The sequence below is a fragment of the Pagrus major genome, chromosome 1 (assembly GCF_040436345.1).
Source record: "Pagrus major chromosome 1, Pma_NU_1.0".
NCBI classification, from domain to species: Eukaryota; Metazoa; Chordata; class Actinopteri; order Spariformes; family Sparidae; genus Pagrus; species Pagrus major.
This window is the reverse complement of record NC_133215.1, coordinates 9,851,838-9,874,609: the sequence shown is the minus strand read 5'-3', so window position 1 is coordinate 9,874,609 and position 22,772 is coordinate 9,851,838. Positions and strand designations below refer to the sequence as shown.

Here is a 22,772-nt window from a genome sequence, read left to right as displayed (position 1 = left end):
CTTCCTAATAGAAGAATAAGTTAAGTAGAATAATAAAGGTTTTTTAGTTTTTCAGTTCTTGTATTGTATACTCAGTTTCTGGTTGCTTAATCACTTCACTTCCTTTTAGTCTGTAAAGGAAGTACAGATGTCTAAGTCACACTTCCCTTATCTTTCAGCTGCAGCGGACAAGCAGGAAGTGTCTCCTTCCGTGATAGATGGCCACCATGGAGCTGAGATAGCCTCTTCCTCTTTCTTTCACCAATCACGACTCTGTATCGATTGTAACAATGGGGACATGGCGCGGTCTACGAGTGGCGTTCGTCCTGGGCTCTTTGTTTATGATCCTGCTGATCATCGTCTACTGGGACGACGTTGGGGGCTTCACCCTCTACCCGCTGAGGGAGACCAAACAAGACGTACATCACTCTGACGCTCAGGCGACTACAGGCCCGTCAATCGCCGCGTCAACCGGTTCTTCCTTCACTGCTTCCAGTACAACACCGGTCCCTCAGGAGAGAGGAGGAGCAGTAGAGGAACAAGTAGAGGAGGAGGGCAGCGACAAACAAGAGCAGAGGAAGGAGAAAACCAGGGAGGATGCAGAGGAGGAGATGAGTCATACTGCTATAGACGGTGGGGAACAGGGGGCGAGGAGGAAGAGGATCATGGATATGTGTTCAGGAAAGTATCCAGTGGATTTCCCCGGAAGGACCCGGACATTTGAGCAGATCCCCAACAGAGAACTGGATCACCTGATAGTGGATGACACACACCAGATTATCTACTGCTTTGTTCCCAAGGTACAGCTTTTATGTGTGTGTCTGTCTCTTTCTTCTGTTAGCGTTTTGAAACTGGTCAAAATGCACCTTCACACTTCACACGCGTTCACGGTCCCTTGTGTCTTTTCCTTTTTCTTTCCTCCCATTATTGTTCTCCGTTCAGGTAGCGTGCACCAACTGGAAGAGGGTGATGGTGGTTCTGTCTCAGTCTCTGATCTCGCCCTCCTCAGGAAAACCTTACACTGACCCAGAGGCTATACCTCCTGACATCGTACACAACTCCACTCTCCACCTCACTTTCGCCAAGTATGACACACAAGCACACAAATATAATAACATACAAAAATAGCAGAATTAAGTGCCTCAAATTGGCTAAGACTAAAAAAAACAATAAAGCAGGGTACGCTTTAGGGAGTGGCTACTTTGTGATTGACAAGTCGTTGCCATGGTGAAACAACCACTTGGGTTCAAGTCCTGGATCCCATGGGACCTTATTTTGGAAAGATTATGTATGGTAGTGGATGGAGAGAGACAGGAAGAGAGAGATGTTTTTTCTATCACGTTTGAATTGTGCCATGACTCACACATATGATGTTAGTCAATTTGAGAGGTAATTTTTCAAGTCAAGGAAGTTACAGTGTTTCGTAAGACTATCATGAAATACAAAATGTAATTATGAAGACTACACAGCCAACAGTTGCATTGGTGTCACCATCTCGGACGGTCGTCAAAACCCGTAACTTAAACATTATAGAGTTGGTCCTGTATATTAGCTTGCTCGCAGAAATGACAAACTACCCTTTCACACAACTGCGGTTTTCAATATGACTAGATTTATTGTGATTCTCATCTTTTTTTAGTACCTGTTCTGTGCCGAGTTGGCAGCCAGGTTGGCGTTGGTGATGTGTGTTGAGCCAAAAGTTGACTACTGTACAATTATTTTCCCAAAATAAGGTCCCATGAGGTCCACCAGATTGGGCCTGGCTTCGGTTCTCTATACCAAACTTGAGGTATTCCACCAACCAAACAAATGAGTGACGACACAGTGGGTTTTCACTTGGTGACACCTCACCCCTGAAGACATTTTCGACTATAGCCACATAAAAATAAAAAAAAAACCTGTGCCTTCGCAAAACAAGGCCCCACTATAAATTTTTTCTCCAAGTCAACATGGAAAACAGAGAGAATGAACAATGTGCCTAAACAAAGATGACTAGACAACCAAACACACCACAGAGCTGCTTCCCATGAGACAACAATGGGAAAATAAACCTATAAATCAGGGTGGAGAAGGAGTTTTAAGACTTCACTTGACATTGAGTAAGTTTGACCACATCAAGGGGTCTCATTTTTATTTCTAAACATTTTGGTATAAGGATTTCAGAATTCCCCCAAAAATGTGCAGTAATTGTTTCTTCATTTAAAACTTAAAGAAACTCAGTTTGCAAATTACTTTATAATTTCTCCAGGTAGCAAAGTATTGTTTCTGTCTTCACTCCTTTACAAAGGGACATTAATTACTGAAAAGTTACATGGTTTTCCTTTTTCAGACAGCACTATGATAACACGTAGATGTCCAGTTATACTTTGACAAACTATCTGTGAGCTGAAGGAGTTATTTACTAAGGAAAGTGGAAACGACAGGCGGAGTTTGGTGCTGCAGCACAGACAGACCTTTCTCCATCTCCTGGGAACTGTCTGTAATTGAATATACGTTTTTCTTTATGCATCATTGATCAAGACAACACATCTTTTCCTCTTCTATTAGTGATGTGTTTGACATTTGTACATTAGTGGCACAAATGTACATTTACAGAATTTTGATTTTGGCAAAATCAAGAAATGATGTGCTGTTTGTGTGTCCATGTGTCTTTTACCAGGTTTTGGCGCCATTATGGTTCTCTTTCCCGCCACCTGATGGCACTCAAGCTCCAGCATTACACCAAGTTTCTGTTTGTTCGAGACCCCTTTGTTCGCCTCATCTCAGCCTTTAGGAACAAGTTTGGAAGGTGTGTGTCTGTTAGTGGATAGGTAGAGACAGAGAGTGAGTGTGTGACTGTGTAGTGTGTGTGTGCAAGTCCCCTGAGCCAAGAGCGAGGCTGAGGAATGTGCTTTAGTTTTTGATTAAACAGCAGTCCTTTCATTCTTGAATTATTAAAGGGTGTGTATCTGTGTGTGTTTCAAGGCCCAACGAGGACTTCTACCGGCAGTTTGGTTCGGTCATGATGCGTCGTTATGGTAATGCGTCTAGCAGTTTACCAGAGACGGCGGCTGAGGCATTTAAAGCAGGAGTCAAACCCACATTTCAGCAGTTTATCACATACCTGCTGGATCCAGAGACCGAGAGGGAGAGTATGTTCAACGAACACTGGCGGCAGGTATTTGTCTCACACAGCTTCGTGCTCACGAGCAGTGAAAGGCTACACTTAGTAGCAGTGGTGGAAGAAGTATTCGGATCCTTTACTTAAGTAAAAGTAACAATACTGTTCTGTGAGAGTACTTAAAGTATATAAAGTAGAAGTACTCATTGTGATGTTTTTGGGTTAATATTAAGGCTGCATTACTGTGTATGTTGCATTTTACTGCTGTAAATGTTTAAAGTTGAGCTAATTTTAACTACTTTATATACTGTTGGGCAGTTTAATCTACAGCAATGCATCATATTTTATAAGATCATCGTACGGTTGTTAACAGCTGCATTTTCCAGCTAATCTGAGGGATTTTCATAGTTTATTTACCTTAAGAAAATTGGGATCTTGAAAAGTAACTAGTAACTAAAGCTGGGGTAAAGATATGTATATTACATCTGCATCTGAGATGTAGTAGAGTAAAAGTATAAAGTTGTAAAAGTTGAAATACTCTTTTATTTAAGTACAGCTATGTCAAATTTGTACTTAAATAAAGTGCTTAAGTAGTTGTACTTAGTTACATTCCACCACTGCTTAGTACAGTTTAACATTATTTTTGAGATCACTGGGTTTCGTGAGATGACTGTGTGTATGTTAGTGATCATAAACCACTTCATATATACGATTTCAATACTTTATTACCATTTTAACACATTTGATAGGAAACTGCCTCGGTGCAGACAGGAAAACATACACATAAGTAGATAAAATACTTCAACTCAAAGCAACATAAAAGTTAAACAATAATAACTATGTAATATGATAAGTCATAACGTGCATAGTGCTGCTGTATTCGTATAAAGTACTAGTTTTGTTGTGCTCCTACCTACTTTTAAACTGATACTACAGTAGTCCTACAAAATTTACTCGACTGACTTTGACATTGCACTATTTTGGCAGTTAATTTCTACTGTTTTTTAAAATTTTCTTAAATTGTTTTGTCTGCTGTTGTCAGCCATTGCAAGAGCTTTCATTTTAATGTTTTTGTCTTTGGGACAAATCATCCATCACTGTCTCACTTCATTCAGTTTAACCATTTGAATGCTGGATTTTTCAGCAAACCACATTTTAGTATGCAGACTGCTTAACTGTTTTGGCACCATACTGTATTTTTTAGCTCAGAAATGAAATCTTATCTTCTTGTATTTTCATTTCAACTTTTGTCACGTTTTATGCACTCATGCTATTTATTTTCTACTTCTGCTGTTTATAATGATTATTGGGGAAGACATTGTAGCCAATATACTGTATGTGCACACAATGTACTCACACACAGTGGAACCAGCCATGAGACACAGGCACATATGAAGTCACAAACATTGGCACAAACTGATGCAGTCTTAAAATTGTGAGTCTGCTTTTTGTATTTTTCAGGTGTACCGTCTGTGCCATCCATGCCAGGTGAAGTACGACTTCATTGGACGACTAGAAACCCTGAAAACAGACGCGGAACAACTGCTGAAGCTTCTGAAGGTGGATCATCTAGTACACTTCCCTTTAGGGGCCCGAAACCTCACTGCTGTCAGCTGGGAGAGAGACTTTTTTGGACACATTCCCATAACAATGAGGAGAGAACTGTACAAGCTGTATGAAGCAGACTTTGAGCTGTTTGGCTATCCCAAACCTGACAGCGTGCTCCACTAGTAGACCACATCGAGCCAAAGGCCTGGGCACTGCACTGTGTGTGGAGCCCACACCTCAACTACCTACGCACAGCCAGCATATGCCTTCAAATACCAATCTATGATGCTGTTTGTTTCATTTGTTTTGTGCATACCTCAAGTGAAAGAAGTGCCTGCCAGTATTATTTATCATTTCATATCTGAAGCACAAAAGCGCTGCGTTATCTCAGCCTGTTTTCCCCATGTTAAGGCACTTTGAATAGTATTTTGTGAGCAGTATTTTGGAGGAGGACTGGGGCTAACTGTCAGCTGACATTTCTGATGGGAAACATGTTGCAGAGAAATAAAGTTTTTTCTGAAAATATCTAACTATTTTGTTCTAGTTTTTACTATGTATGTGGAGGAAGTATTCAGATCTACCATATCTTGAGTAAAAGTAGGAATACTAAAAGTCCTTTGCAGGTAAAAGTTATCTGTTATTTTTTTTATTTAAGGGGCTTCTTCACAGTGTAATAGTCTGATGAGTACTACTCAGGCTTTGAAAACAGAGGTAGAAATACCTCTGAAGCTACTTTACCAAAGATCCCTTTTAATGAGTTAATATAAGGGATTATATTGTACCTCAAGAGACCTACTGATTTTAAGTAAGGTTAATCATATTGGGGATATATACAGTAGTTTAAGACATGTGGGTGTTTACCAGGAAGGCTGGGTACGGTACCGGATAGTTTTGCTGCATTTTGGGAAAACTAAAGGATCCAGATTTTTTGCGCTTGACACATTGGGGGCTTAAAGTCAGGACATTTTGGCCTGTACTGCTTTCATTCTGACTATTCTATCTTTAATTAGTCTCTTGTGAGTCCTCAAGCATTATTAAAATGTAAGGCTTAAATGCTAGAGTACCCACGTTAAGTGGAAGTCTGTAAGAATAATCACCAAAATGTACTATGTAGTATCAAAAGTAAAACTACCCCTTTCATAGTTTATAATTACTATACAAGACACAACCCAGGCCTGCATTACATAAAGAGGCAAAATAAATCAGAAGGAAAGGGGGCAAAGAAATGCTACTGTTATATATACTATATGTGTCAAAACACTTTGTTCAGTTGTTCAGCACTAATAGCAATCCATCTGCCTGGGCAGGATATCGGCATAGGACTTTTAGGCACATGCTTAGGGCCTTGTTGGCACTTAGGGGCCCAGACAGAGGAGAAGAAACTGCCTACTTTAAAAAAATATAAAAGAATCTCCAGTCTAAAATGTTATTTCAATGTTTAGATATTTATTCAATCATTTTTAGACACACACAACATGGCAACAAGTACATGGCAACCAGTTGTGTATAAGTACTGAAATATAAATAGATTAGTTAAAATACACTACTCAAAATTAGTAGGGATATTGGGATATTTTAGTGTTTCCCTTGATTGTTTATTCAGTGACATACCTCAATTTTTATTTTGTGTTTTATGAATATTTTTGTTTCATTTGACTATTATTGCCTATCCATACACATGCATATATGCACCCATATCCCAAACTAATTTTGAGTGGTGTATAGCTAAATAAGTGAATATATAATGATCATGTGTCATTTAAGTAATTTGTTTGTTTACCAAACATCACAGTGTGTGTATAGGGGGTTATATACAGTATATCTGTCCATTTCATCCGGCCCTGCCATCAGACTATATTCTATAAATTATTGTAAATCTTAATCTGTAACGCAGCTGCCTGACACATAAAATTGCAGCAGAACAAAAAGTAAAAAGTAGAATATTTCCCTCTGAAATGTAGTGACGTGGAGGTATGATGCTGTATATAGCCTACAGCAACTAAAAATACAAGAGTTAGTAAGTTAAAGTAGTTTCCACCAGTGATGTGGCTGTGTATACAGGATGTGTATGGGACTGATGGGGGTGCAGGGAGAGAGAGAGAACAATAAACAAAGCCAGCCTCCACCACTTTCTATTGCACAAAACGCCTCTCTTGTTGCGTTGCTGTCTGTTTCCACGTGTTCCAGCCTTTTCCACAGCCCCGCCCCTTCTGTTACCGCACCTCTGCGCCCATTGGCCGAGCCTCCCGTCACTCGGCGCGGAGGAGCGCGTACAAACCCCGCCCACCTCTCGGCTTTTTTGACAGTTTGCTCCTGACGTCACCGGTTCCGTCCCAACACGGAAATATGGACTAGCGACAAAACGGCTGCGCTGCCGTTACTATGGACGTAAAGCGGCACCGCTAGCTTACATTTCACCGCGTTTGTCGACTCCTCGCTCGGCTTTTCGCGATGTTAAACGACCGTCGCTCGCTTTCTGACAGATAGATGGACGCCCGCGCTGGAAGTGGAGAGAGAGTTCGACCTCTGTTGTTAAGTTCAATAGCCGTGAGTTAGTTTGTTCGGAGCCGTGACAAAAAAGCTCTTCGGGGGGTCATGGGGCCTCTCGGACGCCTGGTGCTGTCTCTTCTCCTGCTGTCCTGGGAAGGCAAACTATTTCAGGTGAAGTTAACGTGGCGTTAAACTGTGCGGTACCGTGTCTGTTGTTGTTGTTGTTAATACTGCTTGTGTCTTGCTATTTATGCGCAGCTGAGACCGCAACTGGCATCCCACCGCGCTTCTGTGGCTATTTCAGGCTCTACTAAAGTTGCCAGGTTATGAGAGGACGTTTGATCCAAATCGCCTGTAGAAAGTTAATACTATCTCCGTGTGTGTGTGTGTGTGTGTGCCCACTTCTTGACTCAGTGTGTGCTTGTACCACACAGTGCAGGTCGGCTCTGATGCCACCCCTTTGTGGGTAAATAAGGGAGTGGTGAACACACAGTTAAAGGGTAAAGAGTGTTGGGAGCGGGGGATAAGGATATCCTGGTGAATGAGGAACAAAGCAGTCTATCGCTATTAAAGCAGAAACTTAAACTGCAGGACTGGATTGTCAACATTGACAACTCTTGGCAGACTTGACACACCCACTCACTCACACAAACACACACACACACATATGTTTTAGTCAAGCTGTGCTGAAAGATTTTGTGACATGGTGGCTTAACTCCCTGTCAGACAGCTGGCCTGAAGTGTTTCTCTCCCTCTCTCTCTCTCTCTCTTTCTGGCGACCTATCAGGTTGGAGGGGTCAGATCAGTCACACTCCCAGAATCCCTCCTGTTCGTCTCAACACTGGATGGTAGTCTGCATGCTGTCTCCAAACAGACAGGCGACATCAAGTGGACCCTCAGAGAAGGTTCATGCACAGAGACATCAACAGTATTTCCTAATTTTTATTTCCAGGGATAGACTGATATTTGGCTGATGTTCGGCACTTTTCCAATTATCTGCTACTACTGCTTACTACTTTGGCTCTGATGCACCATCCTTTCTCTGCCTATAGTCACCACTCTGTGACTCTATAGACTTATTTCTGTAGGCTAACCTGGAAATTAGCATCGCCCTGGTTCCCTCGTCAAAAAGCCTGCGGGAATTTTCAATTGGATTTTGGAATATCGCCGAAAGTAAGCTCTGTGGCAAACACAAGCTTATGATACTTACACATTTTGTTCAGCAAGATAATCTTCACGGATCACCACTTTTGTCTTTTTTGACGCGTAAATTAACTACAAACTTCACTCGGAATGATATAATAATAATAATGATAATAAATCACTCCAATATCATTTTCTGTACTGTGTTCTTTAAAACCAAAACGTTTTCATATCGGTCGATATCGACAAAATATACACAGATACAGATATATATGTGGTGCCAATAACAGCTGATAACATCGGCCAACCGATATATTGTTTGGGCTCTAATTTAAAAAAACAAAACATATTGGTCGATCCCTAGTTATTTCCATTTTTATGCATTTCTCATTAAATTGTCCTTTGATTTCTTTCAGACCCCATTATCCAAGTACCTGTCTACCTCACAGAGTGAGTAACAAACGTACACAACACATAAACGTTAGCGTAACAAACAGGACTGAGTGTTTTTGGTGATATGTTTGTGGCACTGTATCGAAAACATATGTACCAAAAGTTGGCAAATTTGTAGTCTTGTTTACTTGTTCATGGATCAGATAGTTCCTACTTTAAATCAAAATATTGCCAATTTTACATTATTTTGCTGAGTATAAGCCCTTGTACAGCTTCTTTTGTTCTTTAGAAAAAACATATTTATTAAGACAAAGTAAGGTTTTGGTAAAGAAGGAACAGCAGATACTCAACCCTAAACACACCTTGTGCAATCAATGGACTGAATGTTGTTTTTGCAGGCCGAGTTTTCTCCCGGATCCAAACGATGGCAGTTTGTATATCCTGGGCGGCAAGCACAAGGAGGGCCTGATGGTAAAGAAAGCAGAGTGTGTGTGTATGTGTTCGTCAGGTTTTGTGTGTCAGTTTTCACTTGATGACAACTTGATGTTGTTTGGATTAATCTGCAGAAACTGCCGTTCACCATCCCAGACCTGGTTCAGTCAGCTCCCTGCAGGAGCTCTGATGGTATTCTCTATACAGGTGAGACTATAGTGTGTGTGTGTGTGTGTGTGTGTGTGTGTGTGTGTGTGTGTGTGTGAGAGAGAGAGAGAGAGAGAGAAAGATGCAGAAAAATATCGGACCTACTTTATTATCCTGTGTGAGACAGACAGTTGGCAGACATACAATGATACATGAGACAAGTACTCTAAATATTTGACCTACTTCAATGCTGTTTGCTAATTGGCCTGTCTGTTCACATGTGTGTGTGTCTGTGTGTGTGCATATGTACACATGAAGGTAAAAAGCAGGATGTGTGGTTCGTAGTGGATCCCGAGACGGGTGAAAAACAAACCAGTTTGACCACCTCCTCCTCTGAGTCCATCTGCCCCAACACTCCTCTGCTCTACATTGGTCGCACAGGTATGTCTCACAGGTGCAGACACACACACACACAAACACACATGAATTAGGTAGTATGATGCATCTTGGCTAACTGTTTATGAGCTTTGCACCTGTTTGTTTTCCAGAATACATGGTTACTATGTTTGATACTAATAGACGGGAGCTGCGGTGGAATGCTACGTACAATGATTACTCTGCTCCGCCTTACGATGAGAAACAAGACTACAGTACGTCTGTCACACACACACTCACACATCTCTGGCCTGCACACATTTAATTACGCAGACTGATATTGACAGGTGAATTACCCGGATTACATTAATGTAAATATGAATTGATGACAGCCTTGCAGAAGCTGCTTTGTTATGTGTCAGAGCATAAAGAAACTGATTAAAAAAACATCTAACGCTAACCTGAGCCTGAACAGGTCCATTTGAGGAGAAATAGTACTGCATGGAATGATAAAATAGACCATTGTAGGTTCTCTACACTTATTTTAATTTCATTAAATCTAACATTTCAGTCAATGCAAAATTGTATTATTTATCTCTTTTTGGCCAATTATTATTTTCAAGGTCACGATCACCCTTAATGTTTATCTGTTTATCTTTCATAACAGTTGTTTTCACTTCTTCTTGTTCGTTGGCAGAATATCTCATAAACCTGTTCACAGAATCCAGTAAAATAAACAAAACAAAAACAAAACAAGGTCACTCATATTTTGGGACGGATGAAATTTTCAAAGGATTTCTTAACTTTGTGAGAACATTTTCCCTACTACTTATGAAGTGCTGTACTTACACGGGAACGTTGCTGATTTTCAACCAGCTTTGTATCACTACAATGTTGGTAGTATATGCAAATGACACAAATCAGATCTGGCAGATTTTAGTGTTGTTGAATTAACTACAGATTGTTGTTCCGCATTTTTGTATGCCTGCAACCATGGACACAAAGATTACCGAGATTCTGTGACTACACTGCCTATTTCTCGCCTAAAACTGAATCATAAACATATTCAAGTGTAAGTCTTGTGAAGATGTAAATACAATTTTGTTTTTACCAGCTGGCCGTCTTGCTGTTTGTTGCCTGTTTCAAAACAAACTTCAAGCCAGAACCAAGCACCTCCCAACTCGCAGTACATCACCAATCGGCTCTTTATTAGTTGGTTGTGGTGCAGTGCATTCTGGTTGTTGTAGGGTTTCTACCTTTTGAGCGCAAGGGAAAAGCACAGCCCTTTTCTCTCTTATCTCTTGTCATGTAGCACCAATTTCAAAAATATTTGTGTCTTCCTGCTGCACGGACAGCTTAGTTTTATGCAAGGGCCATCTTTTCAGCAGTGAAATACTTCTTTGGCTCGGAAGAAACTGAAATCTGCCGTAACTATTTGTGGGTGTGTATTCTGGTGCATGTTTTGTTTGAGATGTAAATTTAAAATAATAAACTACAAATTTTGTAGTGCAACCTTATAGAAAGTATGTGTTGTCTGAGTGCTTTTTAGGTTATATATATTCAAAACAACCAGAGAAAGTGTGTCACCATTTAACAACAAAATGAACAAGGACGTCTGATGAATCTCGAAAGATTGAGTGAACTCTCAGGACACAGCTTAAAGGTTTCATATTCCAACTTGAACAATCAAAACTGACATGTACTACCTGTTGTACTTCTAGAGATGGCCCATCTTGTGTCGAGTGGTGATGGTCTTGTTGTGACAGTTGACAGAGAGTCAGGTAGGGAGAGGTGTGTGGTTTTCACTATATGAATATTAATACCTAATATATGTATGAAAGCCTTTACTATATGTGTTCCTTCATTTTCATCTCTACCCCATAGTAAGGCTGCACTTGTTTGTTTTTGTCTTACAGGTGACGTCTTGTGGAGTCAGAACTATGGATCACCCGTTGTAGGTGTCTACCTGTACTCTGGTGACTCACTAAGACACGCCCCCCACCTGTCCCTCGCCATTGAAACGCTACGTTTCCTCACCTTCTCCTCTGCCAATGACCAGGCAGAGACGCATTCTACATTAAAGTGGAGCTATCAGTTTGTGAAGGAGCAGGCCAGCCAAAAAACACAACTTGTGTAAGAGAAAGTTTCACACAGCAATTTATTAAAGTGATAATTAGAAGGTTCTACACAAAGCTTGGCTAACATTTATTTTAAATTGCTTGTACAACCAGAGGCATTGTTCGAGTCACTTCAACTTTAAGTGAGTGATAAGGGAATAAGAGGTGTCCTGACATACAAATTTAACAGACAAGGCAGAACAAGAGCTGCTGAGTTTGTGATTCTCAATCCGGATACCTAGGGGTTATATTAGCACACGCACTTATTCACTTTCTACAGGCAAAAGATAAGCTGTGTTAAAAATATCACCCATTTAAAAAAAAAAAAAAGAAAAAGAAGCTTGTGTGTTCATCCCCCGGTGAGCTCAACTCCACTGCAAGTTGGCTGATAAGGCAGCTTTAAGCACTACTACTTAAGTTTAATATACAGTACCCGTACAGTGGTTTTTAAAGGATAAGTTCATCCAAAATTGAAATTTTAGTCATTATCTACTCACACCAATGCCAATGGAAATGTGAAGTGAAGTTTTGTAGTCCGCAAAACTTTTCTGGAGCTTCATCACAAAACAGCATTGCAGCATTCTCCTAAACAACTGAAGTAGATGGGGACAACTAAAAAAAAACATAAAATGGCTCCATACAACTTCAACTCCAGCAAGTCAAACCAAGTCTCCAGAAGCCCTGAGATCCCAAATCGATTTGAAAAGATGTTATTTATTTTTTAACTTGAAATCTTTGTTGTAGCTGCTAAGCTAAAAGAGTTAGCGCACACCCCGGTTGAAGTGGGTTGACTGCACATAGAGGAAGGAGGTATTGTCTTTTCAAATCAATTTGATCTCAGGCTTCTGGAGACTTGGATTATGCCCGGATAAGTGACATGAAGCCATTTTCTGTTTTGTTATTTTTTTACATTTTACACAGGTCCTCATCTACTTCAGTTGTTTAGGAGAATGCTGCAACGCTGTTTTGCTGAGAAGCTCCAGAAATGATTTGTGGACTACAAAATTTTATCCAACTTCACATCGGCTTCAGGGTAAGTAGATAATGACTAAAATTTCATCGGTGGGTGAACTTATCCGTTAAACTGTTGGCATGTTTGAAGTGTCTGCCTGCCATTGGTCAGAAACATGAAATGATTTTTGTGGCAGTAGTGTAATGAAAACTGGCTTAAATGTCCAAAAACTTGATTCAGAAATATTCTGGATTTTTTTCATTAATTGCTATATTTTTTAACATCAGTTTTTCATATTAATTGAACTTTTTTGTCTTCAAGACCCACACTCTATGTAGGAAAACTGGACTCTCACCTCTATGCCTCCACCTCCCTTGTCCACCTCGGAGTCTCGTTAGTGGTGAGTTGTATAATCTATTTTATCATATAAATACATCCACACACCCAATTTCCTTAAGCCAAGTCATGCATGTTGGGATTCTCTTTTCTGCTCTATCAGACCACAAATAGCTATTAAAGTATACCACACCTGGTGTATCTGGCAGTAAGGAATTAATAATGATCATGGTGATAACGAGATAGCTGTCATGTGACTGGTTGTGCTTCTTGTTGCCATGGCAGCCTCGGGGACTGACCCTGGCTAGAATTGAGGGTCCGCTGACGACTGAAGTGACGGAGAGAGAGCGAGGGGCATGTGAGATTACACCATCCACTGATGTTCGATATCCACCAGGGAGCACAAACAGCCAGAAAAACCACTGGCTACTGATAGGTAAACACACACAGAACTCTTACACAGAGATCATTTAAATGATTAATTCACACTATAATGTTTTTAAAGAAGTGAGATACTGTTATTGTGCACCTTTCTGCAAGCTCTGCAGATGTATTGCACTACAATATTATACCTATACAATATTATACCAATAGGTATAATCTGTGTGTTTGTGTGGTTCAGGTCATCACGAGCTGCCTCCAGTAGCTCACACCACCATGCTGAGAGAATTCCCACATAACCTGCAGCGTTCTGGTGAGGCAGTCATCCCTCCTCGGCCTTCTGCCTCCCCCGTCTCCCCTGACCCCTATGACCACCGGCGCTATGTGAGTCACAGGTCCAAACCTCTCTGTTTGAGTCGAAGAATCACAGAAATTATATCAGACAATGATCCTCTTCTATCAGGCTATCACCTTCCATTAAAACCTACTTAGAGCTTTCCCAGAGACACTGCTTTACTGAGAACTATTATGATAACACAGATAAAAACAATCTTAATGAAACCTCATTATATTTCCATTGTTTCTTATCTCTGTTATTGTGTCCTTCAGTTCCAGACAGATGATGATAGCCAGAGCGGCACTAATACTAATAGAGGAGGGGTTGGTGGGAAGACATCAGGACAGACTGAGAAACCGGCCGCTGTGCTTCCTGTCTATATGACTCAGGACCGTCTCACTCTGGCTGTTCTGACGCTGCTGCTGGGAGGATGGTTGGCCTTGGCACTCACGTACCCCATTGTGAGTATGTCTCCATGTCTATCTGTTGTTAAAATAAAGTATTTAAGGTTTTAATTTCAAAGATATAAACAAATGGGGGGAACTATATGCCTCTGTGGGAGACATTCTGAGATACTCTCCAACAATTATGAACCTTGGATCGATCATCGTCAGTGCATCCAAAGAGGTCTTTTATGATAGAAGCAACATAGTTTTCCTCAGCCTCCTTTATCTACTTTTACTTGCATTAATAGGTTCTGTCATGTACCAGACTATTCTTCATTAACCCCTAAGCAATATGTAGAAATATTTCAAATTTGTGGAGCAAGCAATAGATATGCTGCAATGCACCAGTAAAGACAGTGTAAAAGAAGACTGACAGCTAGTAAACAAGAATGTAAAAAATGCTGGATTAAAAAAGGAAGGAAATGCATTCAGCTTTAATTTGTTAGACCAGCGGGGTGTGCTATGAAGTGAGTTTAGTCAGTTAGCGAGATACGTACTGCGTGTAATTGGCTTAAAGGCGCCTTTCACTCATCAACTTCTTTGGAAATAGCATCACTCCATACATAATCAATAGTCATGAGCGATGCACTCTGAGCTGAGGGAATATATTATATATGCAAACTTGTTGAGGTGTAATGTTACATTAATTAATGCCAAACAAACCCGTGCAATTACAGGAGGGCTTACTCTATGTATCACATTGCATTTTGTGATGCAGAAAATGTGAGCGTTCTCCTCCCCTCTTCTATCTGGGTTTTACTGTTTGCAAAATCTCCCTCAATTTACATGCTATCAATGGCAAGTTACCCTAACCCTAATCTTTTCGCTTATGATTTGATGACCAGACTCACCTCCCCATCTGCAAAACAAGTTAAAGCAGACACTATTCTGCAGGGTCACTGTTCCTGCATTCTGGGTTTAGTGCTGCCTCAGACCATTGTAATTGGTGTAAAGGAGTACAAACAAGCTAAAGTGTTTTTTTCCCTGAACCAGAATGAGAATTGGTTCAGCGAGACCTTTCTTTGTTGCTGACACAGCGCTGTGGGAGACTAGACCTGAAGGGTACACAATGTGTTTTGGTGTTTATCACTTAATATAAACATTGTATTTGTTTGTATGTAAGGAAACTCCACAGGGCACCTTCCTCAAGTTGTTCCACAAAAAAGCTGTAATGAAAATACAACGTCTAGAGTAGAGACAAGAAATTTTAATGAAGTAATTTGTTATTTAAAAGAAAATACCAAAAAATATTCTTTACAAACTGATATTATAACATTTCAGCCATTGGCAGCCTATGGGGTTGGACTTTGTTGGGCCAGTTGTTGAATCGCAGTAGCAACATGTGAAGTTGGTGTTTACTTTATCCGTTCTATGGTACACATCATGAGCAGGACAAAGAGTCATCATGGTGGGTAAATAACAATCACATGATCGATAGTTATATATTTATAGTGAGGCTGATCCCCACAGAATCAATGATCTAATTACAATTTGGAGCATCTGCATGCATACATTTGCATATTAATAAGAGGTTCAAATGTATTTGTAGAGCAAAATAAAAATATCGATTCAGTGTGATTTTCAGAGTGATGAAATAATGCTTTGTTACAAACATACAGACGTATGAAGACAATGTCAGCTGAGAAATATTTTTATATTCATGTATTAATGATTTTAATCATCATCTAATAGAGCATAATACTATAATACTAGTAAAAATAGTGATTATGGGATGACATGCACTTTAAATCTCTTTTTTAAGCAGTGTTTTAAGTGGGTGTTTTTTTCCATGACAATTCGTCCGAACAGTTGTTGCTCTGTTTTTATTGATGGTGTTGCCAATGAGGGTTTAATCATCTTATAGTCTTTCTCAATAAGATATTTGTTTACTCACCTCTTGCATATTCTCAATACTGCTTCATCTTCTAACTGCATTTAGTTTGATCTGTGTGTTTGTCTCCAGCGTGCAGCCCACCATCTGAAAGCACAAAGGCAGCTGGAGGAGGCTTTTGAGTCTCGTCTTCAGCGTATGCAAACAAACATGCAGACAAATGTGCAGGCAGTGACCTCAATATCTTCAGAAACAACCCTTTCTACTGACACAAACCTCTCCAGTGGTAAGTACCTTATAAATCTAGTTCTCTGTTATGCTGTATTTAACGACCTCGGGGCTACGTTCAGTGATTAAGCATTTATCTTTGCATTGCATTTTTTTTTAAAGGAAATTAAGCATTATTAAAATGCATGAAGAAGTGTTGAAGCAGCAATTTTTCTCAAAGCCTAGAAATCTTGAATATATTATTTATTCCTTGATTAAGTTGGATACAGTAAAACTTGCAAGAGACATACTGTATTTCTTCACTTTTCTATATCCAGACTCTCAGCCAGCATCTCCTGACCCTCCACCTAGTCCTCACTCTCACAGCAGCAGCACCTCAGAGGTCGACATAAATGGCACCGCAGGGCTCAAACCCACAGCAGGTAACAAACCAAACTGTGTGTGTTCAGACATTATTCTCTTCTGTCCTGAACCAATAAAATGAGATTGAATTATTGCTCCTTCACTCTTCCCTTCAGAAGGACACAGTGAGGAGGTGCAGGTAGGAAAAATCTCCTTCACTTCATCTGAGGTGCTCGGACACGGCTCAGCAGGAACTTTTGTCTTCAGGTACTGTATTTGTACCGGCCTTAATCAAGAGACCATATAAGTAAAATTGCATGTTTTAGGTTTCATTTTACCTTTCTGTCCTTTTCTGCATTTGGACGATTTGGAATAGACTAGAATAATTTTATGAATTAGAATATAATCTTCACATTAAATAAATAAATAAAACATCTCTTCAGACCAGTCTACATTTCCAATTAAGTACATCAAAAAAGTCTTTGGAAAGTTGAATGTGAATAGGATGCAACATTTATTATTTGCGAGTAGTCCCTGAATGCACCATGTAGAGCGCACTCTGTCAACAGAAGCAGTAGACAAAACTTGAGTATTAGAGACAAAAAAGGTCCAGTTTGGGGGCAATTTGTCTTTTAATATTTTGATTATAGAAAAACTGCAGGTGTTACTAATAACATTAATTATGTCTCTGTTATCTAAGTGTCAGTGAGCCAGCATGGACAATACCTGGACCCTGAAACTGAACTAGCTAAATGGAATTCAGGCATAATTTATTGTATTATTTACTCCTTTATTATTTACCACTGTGACAAAACTGACTGTCACGAATAGCTGCACTGGCTACAGGTTGAAAATCAAACAAAAAGTATACACGCCTTGACTTAAATGACCACATCATACAAAACTGGCCACTCACTTAAAAAAACAGCAAATGTTCTTTACTATGTGTGTTTACCAACAAACCACAGAATTTCTTCTTCTCACTGTGCACGATATGTCACGTCGCTCTGCGTTTGTGACTTTAGGGGTCAGTTTGATGGACGCAACGTAGCAGTGAAGCGAATCCTGCCGGAGTGTTTTGAGGTAGCAGAACGTGAAGTGCAGCTCCTCCGAGCTTCTGACACACACCCAAACGTCATTCGATACTTCTGCACAGAAAGAGACCGCCTCTTCACTTACATCGCCATCGAGCTGTGTGCTGCGACTCTGCAACAGGTCATTACTGTGAAGCCTTGTTAGATGACTTCTAATGTTGTTATCAAGCAGTTTGTTATTAGCGTCCCATCCTTGGACGAGCCAAACTAACATGTTTTTCTGTATTCTCTGCAGTATGTAGAGGATCCGTCTTGCTTTCCTGAGCTGAATCCTATAAGTCTGCTGGAACAGACGATGTGTGGCCTCTCACACCTCCACTCGCTCAATATAGGTATGAGGCAGTTCAGCACTGCTAAACACTGAATGCTAAAAAAATACAAATCTTCCCTCCTCCTCTTTCCCCTCCACCCATCTTTCTGAAAAAATGTCTTCTTCACTTTCCATCATCTCTTCATTTAGTCCATCGTGACCTGAAGCCTAGAAACATCCTCCTGTCTGGTCCCAGTGCGCTGGGTCGGGTCCGAGCTCTCATCTCTGACTTTGGACTCTGTAAGAAGATCCCAGACGGTCGCACCAGCTTTTCTTTACGGTCGGGGATACCAGGAACTGAAGGGTGGATAGCTCCAGAAGTACTGCGGGATACTCCTTGCAACAAACCGGTAAGATGCTCACACATTTTATTGTTCAATTATTGTCTTTCTTTGAACATTCAGCCATCTTCTTTTAGTTGAAATAGCAAAAGTGAGAGAAAATGAATTCTAGTTTTCGATGATAAAACTGTTTGTATGCCGCTAAAAGGTCTGTGATGCTGTTTTTAAGTCCAAGTGGAGCGCAGAATGGCCAATAGAAGAATGCTTACTTGTTTTAAACCTCTATACATTTTGTTTTTGATCAAGAATATACCTTTTTTATGTCCCAAAAATACACATCCACCTTATTCCTCGCCCCATTCCTCGTGCGAATTATGGGCTCGACTTCCAGCACATCCAGTCACTTAACAGGGACCAGCATTTTCCATGGAAACAGGACATTAATCACATTGGTACAGTGTATCATTCAATCATTAAGATCTAGGTTAGCAACTTTAACGAGTAAATACTACGAACACTTTTATTAGTGCTTAGCCTGCTCAGCTAACGCTTCTACAGCCTTGAACGTGCCACCGTCAGTTATTATGATACTGATGAACCCTTAAGCGATCTCCAGTAACCCCCCTAATGACCTCCCTAGGAAACTCTTTGTTGTACAGTATGCATTTTTGAATACTTTGTTCCTCTTCCTCTCTCTGCAGACAGCAGCGGTGGACGTGTTCTCAGCAGGCTGTGTGTTCTACTTCGTGGTCAGCAGGGGGCAGCACCCATTCGGTGATACATTGAGACGACAGGTCAACATCCTGTCAGGAGAATATTCCCTCTGCCATTTCATGGAGGATATACACGGTGAGAGCAGTCTTTGCGCGTACTTCTTTTCCCAGCTTGGTTCACGCCTGAGGTCGAATCCTTATCTTTGTGGCCCACAATACTAAATTGTGTTCACTCAACCACCTCCCTTTCCTGCATTAAATGATCCGGTCTGTAACCACCATGAGCAACAATCCAACTTCCATGCAAATACACTCAGTGCTCAAGGGATTTTCCTGCAATAACTCAACCCTCTTACTTAGAACTGTTTCTCAAGATGAGTCCCTCAAATAATCACAATTTCTTTCTGGTTTACATGTAATGTTCACACATTGCTATAATTGCAAAATGGCAGCTGCTGATGGCACAAACAGTATAATACATGAGACCTAAAACTAATTCTCCCTCAAATCAGATGACGTCATAGCACGGGACCTGATTGAGCAAATGATCAACACTGAGCCCGAGTCCCGCCCCTCCACCGCCTGTGTGCTCAAGCATCCATTCTTCTGGAGCCCCGAGAAGCAGCTGCTCTTCTTCCAGGTGGGTTAAAACAGTCCTCTGTGGTCATTTGATCATAGATACGCAAAGGGACAGCTGTCTCTCTTGTTATGCTATAGCATCGTGTTGTCTGTAGACTCCAGAAACAGGTTTTTGTGGTGCGTTTCTGTACGTAGGATGTGAGTGACCGCATAGAGAAGGAACCGGCTGACAGTCCCATTGTGGTACGACTGGAGACTGCAGGAAGAGCTGTGGTTCGAACCAACTGGAGGATGCATATCTCTGTGCCCCTACAGATAGGTACACACACACAGACACACATATAGCATCGAATAACTGCACTGTGTACACTTGTGCAGTACTTGTACAAAGCCATCAGTGGTGTGTAATCCATCTCCTCTTGTCTACATTTCAGACTTGAGGCGGTTCAGGACATATAAAGGAAACTCAGTTCGAGATCTGCTGAGAGCCATGAGGAATAAGGTTAGTGTGCATGCTTACTCTTACATTTATGCTTTTCATACACATAGACATACTTTGACATGTCAGTACGTTTTTGACCTTTTGCATGTTCACGTTTCATGTTACAGAAGCATCACTACCATGAGTTGCCACCGGATGTACAGGAGACTCTTGGCGAGCTGCCCGAAGGATTCGTCAGCTACTTCACCTCACGTTTTCCACGGTTACTGATGCACACACACGCTGCTCTGCACATCTGCAGCCACGAGAGACTGTTTCAACCCTACTATCTGCCCCCGATTGCCAAATAGCATTGGCATGACTCTGCACTCTCTGTTCTGTTCAGAGACACACACACATACATTGGTGTACTTTTTTGTGAGCTTAAGAAATCCCTGACGGCACCCCACTATTGCCCCTGTAAAGCCCATCCTGTTTTTTGGGGGAAGATACAGTGCTGTGAAAAAGTTTTTACATGCCTTGACTTGTTTTACGGATTTATTTTTCTGCAGCTGTAGATCAAGAATTGATTTAAAAATGAAATCAGAAGAGGCCACTCGGTGCTCTGTGGATCAGGTGGGCCGGATCATAAATATTCATATTTTTGTTATTGGCGAATAGGTTGTGTGTTGGTGAAATAGTATATCATTTTTGAGGAAAACTACATTACCTGCAGCGAACCCCAAACAACAGAAACAATAAGTGCATTTCCTCCCTTCATTTGCACACAAGGCACAGCAGCCTAACTAATCTCCCGACACACCGACAGGAACGTTCAGGATCTAATGTCAGTTAATGTTCTGAGTTCAGATTCATACAGTGAAATTGTTTGAAGTAAAGCAGCTATCGTCCTGATAAATCCTGAAAAAACATTTATTATAAGTTTAGGAAAAAAGGTTAACTCTGTTTTCTCTAGTGAGTTTCCTCCGTCTTAATACAGCTTTTAGTTTTGCTGCTAACCTGGAGAGCTGATGGCTCCAAAGGCTGGTTACCTTTACTATATTAATAAAGGATAAAGGTTTTTAAACCATATTTTTTAAAGTGTAATTCCGACAGAATATACTTAATGAAAAGTTCAATAGTTTAGCGATGTGTTTCAAGACATTCAAAACATTGAATGAGAAGATATGAAGAACATAGTTGGAGGAAAAGCTTTTTGATAACGTAAAACAACAAAAAAGCAACAACAACTATTTTCTATTTTCTTCTAAGTTTAATTACATTTAGCTTTGTTAGAAAAAAAAGCAAAACTGTTCCATAATGACTTAAAATACCTCAAAACAAATGACTTGTTCCTTGGCCCCATTCCACCAAATTTCATATAAATATGTTTACATTTTCCAGATATCCTATAAACAGACCAACATAACCTCTTTTTTGGATTATTTTGTGACCATTTTTGCCTTTACTGGATCACTAATAGTTTAAAGAAAAACAGGAAACAAGAGGGGATACATAGGTCGACATAGTTCTTCAACATTTTTGTTTGAAAAATATATATGACCTTAAAGTAACAGCAAAATGTCACTTGTTGTATGAAGATATACATTTGAAATAGGCTTAAAAAAACAAAAAACAAAAAAAAAAAAACTGTGCTTGATAAATCACACTCTGATTGTCGCAGCAACTTTTGTAATAGTGCTTTATAACGTTATAGCAAATGTAAATGGAACCATACTAGATTTTAGGGGGTCAAATATTTTCAAATGGAAGGTGATGTTCACCGAGTAACAGCTCTTGAGTCCAGATTATATGGCACAACAAACAGTATATGAGGTGAGAAGACTTTGTCACAGCACTGTATGTAACGTAGACACTGGAGAACCGATTCCATAAGAAATTAAAGTACAGTGTTACAAGGTTACATGTTATGAAAGAAATGTCCATTATGCACACAACCTGTTACTTACTTGCTGTGCTTCTCTCAGCTTCTCTGTAGAAAAAAGACTTCACATATTTACTTTGCTATCTGTTTATTTGTATTTGATTTGTGTGTGTGTGTGTGTGTGTGTGTGTGTGTGTGTGTGTACAGCTTTACTGAATGTAGCTGCACTGACTAAAGAAGGTACTGAGCCTTGGTTTTCACTGAAGTCAGTACACGGAGGATAATAGTCAAATATCATTGCCACTGTCAAAATGCGCTGTGAAAATCGGACTCATCACCAACGTGTTCAGGCAGCAACGCAAACAACAGCAACTGCAATGCCCTTCTTTTTATTTATAGACATATTTTGTTTACTCATTTTTAACAGAAATCCGGTATATTTCACCACTCCTGAATGTTTGCATCGCTTGGAGCTTTTTCTAGCCTCAGAAAATGCCACTAAATGCTCTCAGAGCCTTGTGACATCTCCCCCTGTAACTGCTGGATGAAGGTTTGTTTATTGGTTTGCATTAGAATGAATGATGACGAATCAAACTTTTGTACTTTTTTTGAATGAGTTAATTAAATCGATGCTTTGGGCGTGCCAAAGAATGAAGTCAATCGAGACTTTGTCATCAGTTTTTTAAATTAAAAACGCAACATCAAAACTCATGAGTGCTGTAAGTATCGTCTATTACCTAGTTCGGTTCTGCATCGTTCAGATTAACTTTTTCTTTCAAGACATAAAACATCTCCACTGTCTCTTCTCACTAAAACACCCACCATCAACACTATCAATTCAAATGTTAGTGTGAGGTCTGTCTCCACCTGAATCCATTCATTAAACGATCAATTCAACACTATCACATCATC

At 40.2% G+C, this 22,772-nt stretch overlaps 2 protein-coding genes across 2 annotated transcripts; both read left to right on the top strand.

Moving 5' to 3' along the window:
• Nucleotides 1–230: 230 nt before the first annotated feature.
• LOC140995873 (carbohydrate sulfotransferase 12-like) lies at nt 231–4,903 on the top strand. Its single transcript, XM_073466018.1, has 5 exons — nt 231–779; nt 922–1,064; nt 2,639–2,767; nt 2,944–3,136; nt 4,541–4,903. The coding sequence occupies exons 1-5, from the start codon at nt 270–272 to the stop codon at nt 4,808–4,810; spliced, it is 1,245 nt and encodes a 414-aa protein (XP_073322119.1). The 5' UTR covers nt 231–269; the 3' UTR covers nt 4,811–4,903.
• A 2,048-nt stretch (nt 4,904–6,951) lies between these two features.
• Nucleotides 6,952–22,571, top strand: ern2 (endoplasmic reticulum to nucleus signaling 2). Its single transcript, XM_073466005.1, has 24 exons — nt 6,952–7,288; nt 7,905–8,022; nt 8,677–8,710; nt 9,052–9,124; nt 9,220–9,292; nt 9,551–9,673; nt 9,781–9,882; nt 11,329–11,388; nt 11,524–11,740; nt 12,998–13,076; nt 13,298–13,448; nt 13,635–13,777; nt 14,003–14,191; nt 16,140–16,293; nt 16,553–16,657; nt 16,754–16,844; nt 17,603–17,792; nt 17,907–18,003; nt 18,132–18,331; nt 18,964–19,111; nt 19,488–19,615; nt 19,750–19,873; nt 19,989–20,056; nt 20,164–22,571. Exons 1-24 carry the CDS (start codon nt 7,223–7,225, stop codon nt 20,344–20,346), a joined length of 2,916 nt encoding a protein of 971 aa, XP_073322106.1. The 5' UTR covers nt 6,952–7,222; the 3' UTR covers nt 20,347–22,571.
• The last annotated feature ends 201 nt before the right edge of the window (nt 22,572–22,772 follow it).